Source organism: Helobdella robusta, assembly GCF_000326865.2.
Source record: "Helobdella robusta unplaced genomic scaffold HELROscaffold_46, whole genome shotgun sequence".
In the NCBI taxonomy this organism is placed as follows: Eukaryota; Metazoa; Annelida; class Clitellata; order Rhynchobdellida; family Glossiphoniidae; genus Helobdella; species Helobdella robusta.
Genome location: NW_008705138.1, coordinates 393,743 through 406,536, shown reverse-complemented (window position 1 = coordinate 406,536; position 12,794 = coordinate 393,743). Strand labels below are relative to the sequence as shown.

General features: G+C 30.6%; 2 protein-coding genes across 2 annotated transcripts; one reads left to right on the top strand and one right to left on the bottom strand.

The window, feature by feature from the left end:
- Positions 1 to 3,352: 3,352 nt before the first annotated feature.
- Positions 3,353 to 4,296, bottom strand: HELRODRAFT_178132 (hypothetical protein; the record flags this gene model as incomplete). Its single annotated transcript, XM_009026274.1, has 4 exons — positions 3,353 to 3,528; positions 3,703 to 3,810; positions 3,890 to 4,102; positions 4,164 to 4,296. 4 exons carry the CDS (start codon positions 4,294 to 4,296, stop codon positions 3,353 to 3,355), a joined length of 630 nt encoding a protein of 209 aa, XP_009024522.1.
- Positions 4,297 to 7,012: 2,716 nt separating this feature from the next.
- On the top strand, positions 7,013 to 12,505 carry HELRODRAFT_178131 (hypothetical protein; the record flags this gene model as incomplete). The annotated part of the gene is made up of 7 exons (XM_009026273.1): positions 7,013 to 7,020; positions 7,423 to 7,657; positions 8,593 to 8,727; positions 11,154 to 11,187; positions 11,288 to 11,430; positions 11,911 to 12,037; positions 12,411 to 12,505. The coding sequence occupies 7 exons, from the start codon at positions 7,013 to 7,015 to the stop codon at positions 12,503 to 12,505; spliced, it is 777 nt and encodes a 258-aa protein (XP_009024521.1).
- Between the last annotated feature and the right edge of the window lie 289 nt (positions 12,506 to 12,794).

The following is a 12,794-nucleotide window of genomic DNA, read 5'->3' as shown; positions in this document are numbered from 1 at the left end:
TATATATATATATATATATATATATATATATATATATATATATATATATATATATATATATATATATATATATATATATATATATATATATATATATATATATATATATATATATATATATATATTACAATATTCTATAAATTCTCCCGAATGTTCGGCGTTAATATGTTTATAGTTCGTTTTAAAAACGAACTATAAACATCCATAATAGAATTTTGGTTATTTAACAATTCGATTCAATGAATAATTGACATTTTTTTCTAAAAAAATATTTTAACTAATAATTTAACTATTTATTATCGTTATTGAGTGGTTTCATGCTCACAACATATTAATAACTTTTCCTGGTTTCCTGAATAAAAAAGTATTTCATTTTATGTTAAGTTCTAAAAGCTAAGTAAATAAATTAATAAATAATTAAAATATGCATAATTTCACAATTTGCTTGTCAGGCTGGCTTTCAATGTTTTTGTTCAAACTCGTTTGGAGTATTTGGACTGAGTGAAGGTTGCTGCACCAGCTTATGCACTGGATCTGGCGAAGCAAACTGTGGTGGAAAATTTTGCAACAGCATTTTCAACAGTGAGTCCTACTTGTTTTAATGTTTTTAATAGTTTTGTTTAACTTTTAAAATTACAATCTGTTCTTAAAATAATTTAATATTGGTGTTCGTTCGAAAGCAGTAACATGTGATTTCACTCTAAATTAAATTGCTCTCCCTTATCGTCGAATATTTATTTGGTTTATAGCCTACCGGGTTTGCTTTGTAGAGGAAATTTGAGAAAGTTAATTCGTGTGTTTTTTTCGTAAAATAAGAATATTTTCAATAGTTTTTTAGTATAGTTTGAAATAATTTAGTGTAAAACAATGAGTCGTTTTGGTGTAAGGAGATGAAAATAAAGGGATTGTCTTAATGTTTCAAACACGATAACAAAATGAGTTTGCGTTAATGAACAATTCTGAAAAACTTAATCATATCGAATTTCTAAATGCTGTCAAAATATCTTTGACTCGGACAAAAGTAAAAGCTGAAAATATATTAATTTTACGCGTTGAAACTTTGGCTAATGTCAAAATAAAATCATGCAAACGTGGAAGTAGTAAACATGAAAAACTCTTGAAGCTGACATAGATGTTAAACACTAAAAATTCAATAAACTCCCAATCAAACCAACCTGTCTTGCAATTTTAGAGAAGATTCCAGAAACAAATGCTAAATATTTCACAATTATGTTTCATTTAAAAGGAAAATTTTTAAAACTATCTCGATGGACATAAAGCACAAATACTGTGTATTTTAAACAAAACTGACTTTTTTTGTACCGTTTATATTTCAGGTGCCAACTTTAAACGTTATTGCATCAACCCTATAGTTTGAATTAATTTAGAAGCCTCTTTATTTAATACAACATACTTTTGTTTGAACGAACAATCACGTGACCTTATCAGAAAACAAATTTGTATAAATGAATATATGCATGCATGAGTGTGTGTGTGTGTGTGTGTGTGTGCTCAGCGCACGCTGAACGTGTGTATATGTATAAATAAGCCCCAAGCAAAATCAGGTGGTCCAATTAAATAAAATAGTTTTTAACTTAGTTATGATCAATCATTTTCCTACTAGTTTCATTTCATTTAGGTTTTATTTGAAAGAGTTGATCAAATTATTTGTATGAATTTTGTATACGTGCAGTTTGCGACAAAGGGATGTACGGAGTGAACTGCAGCTTGAAGTGTCCATGTGGTCCACAGTGTTTGTGTAACCGCCTCAGTGGAGCAGTCGTTTGAAGTTACTTTGGAAAATATTTTACCAATGAACTTAATCCAATTGTTACTTATACGATTCAAATATATTAAATATTCGATTCGTGATAGATTCGTTGGAAATTACTGATTTTTTTCATGTATATATATATATATACATATATATATGTATATATATGTATATATATATATATAAATATATATATATAAGTGTGTGTGTGTAAATATATATATATTTATATATATACAACATTATTAAATATTTCAGCCCATTTTGCTCTAATAAACTTTTTTATAATACATTCAACAACTCGTAGTTGGTTCAATTCATATTTATTCAGTAAATGTGTCAATCATCAGGCTTACAACGTTGTCTCGACGTGAGCGCCATCTTCAGAGCCTGAAATAATATTTTGTGTTAATGGGAAGGTGTTTACATTAATACGAGATATAATTAAATTAATATGGAATATAATAGAATTAAATTGATAAAATTAAATTAAATTGATAAAATTAATTTAAGAGTTAACATTGTAAGTTTGATTATGAAATAAAATAAAGTTAGGTATGAAAGGTAAAGTTACATTTAATATTTGTAAAAATAAATATGTTGTAGTCTTGTGAGTCTAAGTAAAACATAATTAAATTATCCATAGATAGAGATTTATAAATAATAAATAGATTTATAAATAATAAATAAGAACTAGACACTTATTAGAATATTTAGTAGAGCAAATAAAAAAATAAATAAAACCAATTACGTAAAGTTATTAACGACAAAGCAAACTTAGTGGAAATTTTCTTATTATTACCCGGCGGGATATTGTGTACATAGTCAATACGAATTATTGAATGAAGAATGAAGTGGTATAAAGTAATTTTTCATTGTGTATGTAAGTGTGCAGCGTAGTATGGTATTGAGTAATAAACGATTTGTAACAGGAATGTAAATCTTTCAGCCAAATTTGCACTTTAATAGTTTGTTTAGCAAAGGTTTTCGATGTTTAATAAACTTACATGAAATGTAAACGTCGTGTAATCTTGTTAAGATTAATTTCAACACAACTAAAAAAATAATTATTATATGATAGATTTTTTAATTGTACTATTTTCATTGTCGTTAAATTAAGGCTTATGATGTATTAATTATTTTGTTTAATTACGTGATTACAAGTATTGCTAGCAAGTTTGTCGAAATTTCAGAACGTTGTTATTGTTTGCTAAATTAAAGAATGGTCAAAGTTCAATTAAATGTTAAATAACACTTCACAATTTAATGTTTTTTTTCACCTCCAATGTCAAAGTTAAATGTCGTCCTGCCAAATTGGCACCGCTAAAGATACTCAGACTGCTACTTTATCGCTAAATCTATTACAAGTAATGTTTATTTCCAAAATTTAAAATAATTCAGCTTCTTTACAAATTAAAAATCCTGTTTCTTGACTCGATATGTAGCACAACAAATGTTCATAATACATATTTCCAAGTTTAAATTTTTGAAATCAAATTTTTAACTACATCAAATTTCAAACAAATATCAACGTTTAACCATTCAGATTATATTAAATTTGATTTAGTACCGTAACTTTTAGGTGCTCATATCATACTCACAGAGGACGCACTCTTTAAAGCCGCAATACTGATCATCCCAACCAGGATAATCATAGAAGACGCTTTGTATGCAGTAGTCGCTACCGTCGGTTCTAGAGTTTGGTTCTCCTGGATACCAGACTGACGCCTCTATCTGCACAAGCTTGGAAACTCCTTGTTCGCGAATACATGTGTAATCATTTAATATTTAAATGTATGGAACAATTTTAAGATTGGTGAAATTTGGATCGGAAGTCATCAAAAGCACGAAATAAAATTGACGAGAGAAAATAAAATTTTGAAACACAAGTTAAATATCACTAATTTAGTGAGTAGAAAGAATTCAACCTGGATAAGGTGACCAGAAAAATGATCTAACACCGTTCATGAAGGTTTGATATCCGCTTGTAAAAAATCCTAAAGAGTTACCTATGCCGGCCGGACATTGCCCAATATCTGCATATAATGCGAATGAGTTGAAGTAAATGTTTACACACCTTTTTAATAAAGCAAAAGAGCAAACCAAAAAACCAACAAGTGAAGTTGACGTATTGAATGGAGATGGTGTTTTCCAGGAGATCATCAATGGTTATGGGATGAGATGACGAGATGCTGTTACATAATGACCTCCCAGCACTCCAGCTCTGAAGTGTGTACTGCATCTTGTAGCACTTGTGGTACTCTACCACGTAGTCAAAGTTGGCTGGACAATCTGTAGTGAAACAATCCAATACATTACAAATCCTTCCTACAATGGAATAATTAAAAAAAATTGCTAAACTCTCCATGGTAAACGAAACTCCTGCAACCAGCACCAGCAGCCGTCAGATCAACAGCAGTAACATTGTAGCGAGTATTTTCTTTGGAAAGACATGAGCATGATCCAGTGGACTGAATGAAATTCACTCCTCTCAATTCATTGCTTGTCGCGAACTTCAGCATGCAGTAGAGTATCAAGCGTACCAGAATTGAAATATTTGTTCATGCATATTAAATTTGAAGTAAATTATTTAAAAGAAAACTCGATAAAAAATATAAAAATATTAGCAAATGTTCAACATTTGATCAGATGAATTTTTATATTTAGGAAAAAAATAAATTTCTGATTTCTATAGTTATTCATTCATCATATAACGTTTGATTAATAGTTAGTTAATGGTTAATATAATTTCAAAACGAACCAAACATTTAATTAGGCAATTCATAGTGCTTCTTGCTTTTGTTTTCTTAGAAATTGACATTTGATTATCGAGGCAAACAGGAATTTTCTTGTTCTTAGCAATCATGTAACTGTATGCAAGTCTAAACTTCTTCCCACTCCTCTCCTTTTGCACTTGCTGTTCGCTTAGATGTGCAACAAAAAGTGATGCCAGCACTTCCATTAAAAATATTTTATTCAATGTATTCATATATGGAGACATGCTAAAAATTTTTGAATTTGATTCAATGTGAAATTGGAATGATGAATAGCCTATAACTTGACACATAAATTTAATTTTTTAATCGCGCACTTCAAAAAAATATAGAAGACCTATTTATATTCTAACAAATTAAAATATTTTATTTACATAGGTAAAAAGGTGCCCTAAATTTAGTATATAATTTAATTTAGGAAAAACTTCGTATGAAGCAAATATTTGTCTAAAAATAACAAGCGGACAAGCCGCAATGGACCTTTCAACAGGCTTTACATGCTAATGTTGACATAGCAAATAACGGTGAAATCAAAGTAACTTAATTCTGAATTTGCATTTATATTTTTAATTAGTTTTTTTTATTTCATATTTTTATTCATTATTATTTTGTTATTATTGTTATTTTGAGTTTGAAAAAATTTGTGTTTAAACAATAGGCTTTTGTTTATTTTTATTAATGAAATTTCTTTCAAGGTGTATTTGAAGGAAGATGTTCAATTTATAAGCAACGCTATTTTATTGAGAAGAATTAGAATGTAAGTTATTGAGATTGAGTTGACATAAAACTTTTGAAACCAATTCAGGCCATACATAATTAACCTTAAAAAATTCGATCTAAAAATTTTTACAAACAACTTAGCAACTGATCTAGTGTCACATTTTCATCTACCTCAATTAACACCAAACAAAATTTAATTTGCTTGCTCGTTTGTGCTTAATTGTGAAATAAATTTGACAGCATAGAAACTAAACTGTTGCCTTTTTACGGTTTTTTATATGTTATAATAAGTTAAACAAGCAGTTACGAATGTTTGAAGAAGCAATTACAAAGTTTCTTAAGGTGATGACGCTAAACAGTGTCACCGGTCAGACGATGGCACACGCACGTTGGAGCACACGGACATTTCACGTTGCAGTTCTGCCCGTACATCGCGTTATCACAAACTGCATGGACAAAGTTAATTACAAAAAATTAATCATTTTAAATTGTTAAACTGTTTGTTCAAAAAAAGTTTAAGATATCATAAAATGTTGAACAATTAACGTCTTAAGAATTATGTTGAAATTAAGATCTACTTGCCAAACCAAAACTTTGACGTACTTATAATTTAAATGCTCTGCCAGAAATGCCAAATAAACTAAATACCGGATGATGTCCAATTTTGATGTTAAAGGACAAGTTGTCCAGCTAGTGATGGTAGTGGTTTCTAAATGCTAGAGACAGAAAAAAAAAAAAGTCGAAGTAAAAAAAAAACAAAAAAAATAGTTAAAGAGAGAATGACAGATAAACAAAGAAAAATCAGAAAAGCGAAAAAAAGTCGAGAGAGATAAAAGATGCCAGATGGGAAGAGAAATAGAGAGCGAGTGTGAATGGGAGAAAAAGGTAGGGAAAAAGGTAACGTAAAAAATGAGATTGAGTAAGAGTGAGAAAGAAAAAGAGAAAAGTACATAAAAATTGAAACATCAATAAAAAAAGAATGACAAAACGTCAAATAGGCAGTTTCATTGTAGAACTAAAAAAACGCTTGGTAATGTGCTGAAAATATAAGGTAGAAGACTGACAATTCTTATCTAAAGCCAAAACATCTAATTGATTTCAAACATCCTTAGTTACCTGTTTTTGGTAAAAAATAGTTTTTTTCTTTTCCTTCTTTTACCAAATCAAACCAAATCAGTCTGCTGAAGTACATGCAATTAATTAGAGTTAATCAGTAGACAGATATTGGTCATTGTTCCCTATTCCTAATGAATTGCATAAACATTTTATTTTATATAAATTTTCAAAGTTTTCAAAAAAAGGAAAAATTTACAGATAAACGAATTCTATTTGACAACTGAAATTTAAATATTTTTTTAAATAAAATAAAATAAAAATTGATAATAAAAGATTTTGAATAACTGGCAATTAAATATTCTTGTTATAGTTTTGCGTTGTCGAAACAAAAAATTGTGATCGGAACAATTTCGCCCATTTTATTTTACAATTCACCTGCTTTCATTAAGTTTGAGTTGCCCTTCAACACGATTTTTTAGTTGAAACAAATTATTAGAATGATAAAAAAAGATATTTACTAAAAACTATTAATGACAAAATTAAAAAATATTTTATCACCTCCACCGGTTTTTTAAATTATATTTATTTATATAAAAGTAATTGTATGCAACACACAAATAACATTTCTAATGAATGATAGATTTTTCTAGCGAGCGACAGACATCCATTCAAAACATTTTCATTTAACATGAAAATGTTTGTTAGCAATCTATAAAAAATTCTGAGAGCCTTTCGTGTTTTGAAAATATTGAATCAATATTATTGGACACTCATTCATTTGAATGCGATGTTGTGAAAGAAATATTTTTTATGATGCAGCTTAAAACGTGAATCACAAAGTTGAATTTTTATATCACACTTTCAACTTGACATTCAACGGTCGACACATTTATTGAAAGGATCGAATGAAATATTTAAGGCATTTCACGTTATGACAGGTTGAAACATACTTTTGTGTGGCAAAAACATTCAATTTTAGTGTTCGAAAATTGAAGTTTATATTTCATTGTTTCGAATTCCCATAAAAAAAAAAATTTTAATCATGTTACGAAAATATATGTTAATGTTCAATTTTTTTCTGAACGTTCATTCATGTAGCACATTTTTACCAAATAAAAATTCTTACGGCCTGAAAACCTGCGCCATAGATAATCCCGACGTTCAGCACAGTTTCGGATATGATTCCCACCTCAAATGCATTGCACTCTGCTCCACCGTCAATTCGTGTGTCGGATGCAGTTATCAGTTAGATCAGAAACTTTGCTCGTTGTTTCTTGATCGAACGAAACTGACAACCAAGTACGAGGTTTCAGAAAACTGCGTTCTTTACCAGGTTGGGTTTTCTTGTCATTTAGATCAGTTATCCTTTATTTCCAATTATCTAAAAAGATAATAAAATTTTATAAATATGTAACACGGTTCTTTTTTTAAATTTTATTTTTGCATATTTGTATTACAGCAGCTTTAACAATGAAACATGCAAACAAAACGTTCATTAAGAAAATAGTGTAGATTTTTGGCGGGCGACATTTGAATTCCGCACCACGCGGTCCCAAACCGCGTTCGCATACGAATATCCACCCGAGCCTTCACTTCGGAGGAGTCCTTTCTGGGCGGGAGCCGCCACTCCACAAGGGACCCTTTAGGGTCTGAAAACACCGGCCGGGCGGAAGTTTGTTAGGCGCCCTACTTGTTGACCAAAGACGCCAGCCTCGTCAACTATCAACAAGTCTTCGTCGACATTCATAATTTTAGGTAAAATATAATTAAGCCGAGCCAAATTTCAAGTTTATACTTCTTTTATTCGATAAAAACAAAAAAGTAAAAATCAAACCTCTGTCTTTGTATGCAAAGTAACAATTAACACGCGATATATCAGAATTAACTATCTATTAATACTATCTACTATAACTATTACGCAAAATATCAAAGATCCATGCGACACTAAAATCAACAGCTAAAAATAACACCAAACCAAAAAGCGAAACCATAAAGCCGGACCCTTAATATCTCAACTCGCTGCATTGTATATGTTTTCACAGCCATATCTACATAACGCTTCCTATACCAAAAAAAATTCTATACTCCCTTCTATACTCTTTTCTATACTCCCTATATACAGAACAGCACGTATCAAGCGTCGCATATATCGTATATATAGCATAGCAAATAGCATGTATATATCTACATACATATTTTAATGTTCATGTGGAGAGGAAAGGTGATCCTAACACAGTCTCATTGAATGATGTTTCCGATTGTTTTCAGTTGGTTAACAGAATTAACGAACCAAGGCATGAATTAGGTGGAGTTTTGGACTTGTTCGTTACTTCTCGCTCTTTTCCTATCGTTAATAGTTTGATTTTTCCCACTGGAGTGTTATCAGATCATGGATTAATCCAGGTTTGTTTGTCAATCAATCAAGTTGTAGGTACAAGAAGTGAAAAAATGGTTCGATCCTGGCGACGCATAAATGAAGAAAATCTCGCATTGTTAATTTCGAAATCCCCGATTGGAGGGCCATGCCAAGATAATTATATAGAAACGCTGTTAGAGATCTTTGTGAATGAATTGAAGAGAATTGCAGACATAATAGCTTCAGAACACGTGGTTGAAAGTCGTGATGATTCGTTGACGCCTGGTTTCAGGAGATTGTTCAAAGTCTAAGGCATACTGTAGAAAAATGGAAAGTAAGTACAGAAAGACTTTAAATCATCATGATAGGGATGTGTGGAAAAATGCTCCGCGATCAAAAAATATTTTATTCGCCCATAAAAAAAGTTTGTTTTGGAAAAAAAATCTTTTTTGAAGATAATAGAAATTCTAAAATATTTTGGGCTGTGGTAAATAAACTGTTGCGCAAGGAAAAAACTTCAAATTCATCCACCAATTTTGAAGCGAACAATTTTGCTACATTCTTTTATGACAAAATTAAAAATGTACGAGAATCGATAGTGTATGATGAAAAGTTTAATCATTCATCTCGTGTCTGCTGCAGCAACTTGTTTTCAGTTTCTCCTGTTTATGACGAAAAAGAAATTGTTGAAGCAAATTTAAACTCTCCATCTAAACATGTTCACTGGGTTGTGTTCCTTCACACTCTTTCAAAAAATATGTAGGATTGTTTTCAAAATATTTGACTGATTTTATATACTTATGTTTACGTACTGGTGAGTTTCCGGCTATGATGAGCATGCTAATTTCTCCTCTTTTGAAAAAGGAAAAATTAGACAATTCTAATCTTAATAATTATAGACCGGTTTCAAATCTCTTGTTTCTGTAAAAATTAATTGAAAAATTAGTTTCTAAGGAGTTTATGAAACACTTAGATAAAAACAATTTGTTATAGGTATATCAGTCAGGTTATAGAAAACATCATTCAACCGAAGCTGCTTTGTTGCATGTGTTATCTAAGTTGCATGAAAATATAAACGACAGCAAACCATCTCTTCTTGGATTCTTAGATATGTGTTCGGCATTTGGCTGTGTCGATAATTGCATTCTTCTGAAACGTCTTAATCATAGATTTGGAATAACTGGTTCTGTCGAACAATTTTTTCGGTCGTACTTAACTGACAGAACTTAGCAGGTAATCTACAAGAATAAGACCTCTTCGGTTCAAACGATAAGATTTGGTGTTCCACAGGGCTCGGTTCTCGGACCGATCTTGTTTATTCTTTACACCTCTAAATTATTGAGGCAATCAGATTACATGGTTTGGAGTGTCATGCATTTACAGATGATATTCAGCTATTCGCCACAGAATCGTAAAGCAACTTTCATCTTGCAGTTGATCGTTTTGTTAAATGTTTGGTCCAGATCGAGAAATGGATGCTAAATAATCGTCTTAAGCTCAATCAAAGCAAGACGCAGCTGTCTAGAATTAAAATTTATTCAGTTATCAGTGAGGATTCAAATATAAACTTCATTCCCAAAGCTACAATTTTGGATGTCATTTTCATTGTCATTGTCATGGCTGGCAATGACTGAACATAACAAGTTTTTATCTGGAACTGCAACCCTACAACTGGGAAAATTAAAAATAATCCGCAAAAGCTTAACCGAAGATGTTATTAAAAGTATAGTGCATTCATTTTTTTCATTCTAGACTGGATTACTGTAACAGCCTATTTTATGGTTTGCCTGAAAAATCGTTATCAGTGCTTCAGTCAATTTAGAATCGGGCAGCTAAGATCGTGGTTGGTGCAAAAAAAGTTTGACCTTGTTACCCCGATATTCAGAGAACTGCACTGGTTGATGGTCAAATAAAGAACTTTGTTCAAAATATCAACAATCATGTTCAAATATATGAAGGGAATGGCGCCAATTTATTTGAAAGAAATGCATGCACCGAAACAACTGTCTTTTAAAACTGTCTGCTTAAGGTTTATGATAGCAACTTGAAAATGGCGGAGAGAAGTTTCTCAGTAAGTGGACCAGCTGTTTGGAATAGTCTACCAAATTATCTAAGACAGCCCGAACAGACAAAAAAAATCATTCAAGAAATTAATGAATTCATTTTTGTTTTCATTATAAGAATTTGTTTATAGTAGCAATTCAACTGTTTTTTTAGACAGTGCTTTTGAGAAACATTTTGTTTGTAATTAGCGCTATACAAATTTTTGAATAATAATAATAATAATAATAAAATGTTTATTTAAATACATTACTATATACAGCCGGCACACTTCAAATACGCAATTATTATCATCGCAATCTTCATAATTTCACAATAAGAACTCTATATTTTTTGCTGTCACATAATCCCAGTTTTTTATTTAATGTAATTTTTTTTAATATAATAAGAATATTATTCAAAAATATTTCAGAGAGAGAAAACTATTTTGAAAACAAAATTTGACGGTATTTCTTCTCTATGATTTTTACTTACTAACTTTTATATTTTACTTTTGCATTGTGTTAAATTTTCACAATATTTTCTACTGCAAACATGAACATTAAGATGTGTCAGCTCATTACGTCGGCTGTTACATTGATGAGGCAAGCAGGGATCTCATACATCAAGAGCCGAATGATGTTAGTTTAACTGTTGAAAAATGTTGGAAGATCTGTGGCGACCTCAAATACACCGTGTTCGCTTTACAGGTTCCTTTTCTCATGGTATTTTTCTGAATGTGTGTGTATACAGATCCATTCTAAAATTTTTTTAATTAAAAAAACTAATCTAATGTTCAGGATATTGAACGTTTATAAAAAAATAATTCGAGTTAGTTGAGACCATAAAAAAGCTCTACTTTGCGCTGCTGTGTGGAAACTGGAAAATGTGATGAGGCAACAGTTCGAATGTTGACCGCACAATTTTTATGCGTCTCTAAAGTACAAAACCCATCAATAGAGCCATTATTTGAAACATGAACAATGTTGTTACTTTTATTAATGGCTTAGTTTTAATGTGATAGTCATCAACCTTCTTATTATAAATAAAATCTTATGAGTGTTTGACAGTCAGTAAAGTTTTATTCAGAGTAGAACAGAGTGAAATTTATTTTTTAATCCCAAAAATGCTTTATATATAACAAGTTGGCAAACCTAGTAATATTTGTGAAATATCAACCTCTCACCCAGAATTCAGACCAATGTTTTTGTTCACATTCGCATGGAAAATATGGAATGGATTCCGGTTGCGTGGCTCGTTGCAAAGGATCGGCTGATGAAATTTGTGGAGGATACTGGAGGAACAGTCTTTACACAGGTGTGCAATTTTTCCTAAACTAATCCAGAGATGGGTGGTCAATAAGTTAGTCGACGGTAAATAATAATTTTATTCTTATTCACTCAAATAATTATAATATCTTATTTTCAACAATTAATGAAAAAAAACAAATTAAATCCTAATAAATCATATTACAATAACTGTCATTGTACTAACATGCACACAGCAGCAAGTATAACAAATAACGTAGCCAGAACAACACATTTGTTATAAGATAGCCACATATTGCCTGCTTATTTTTTAGGCCACTTTAATAATAATTTAAATTTAAATATTTTATCATATTTTTTTGAACAAACAGTTTAACAATTTAAAATGATTAATTTTTTTGTAATTAACTTTGTCCATGCAGTTTGTGATAACGCGATGTACGGGCAGAACTGCAACGTGAAATGTCCGTGTGCTCCAACGTGCGTGTGCCATCGTCTGACCGGTGACACTGTTTAGCGTCATCACCTTAAGAAACTTTGTAATTGATTCTTCAAACATTCGTAACTGCTTGTTTAACTTATTATAACATATAAAAAACCGTAAAAAGGCAACAGTTTAGTTTCTATGCTGTCAAATTTATTTCACAATTAAGCACAAACGAGCAAGCAAATTAAATTTTGTTTGGTGTTAATTGAGGTAGATGAAAATGTGACACTAGATCAGTTGCTAAGTTGTTTGTAAAAATTTTTAGATCGAATTTTTTAAGGTTAATTATGTATGGCCTGAATTGGTTTCAAAAGTTTTA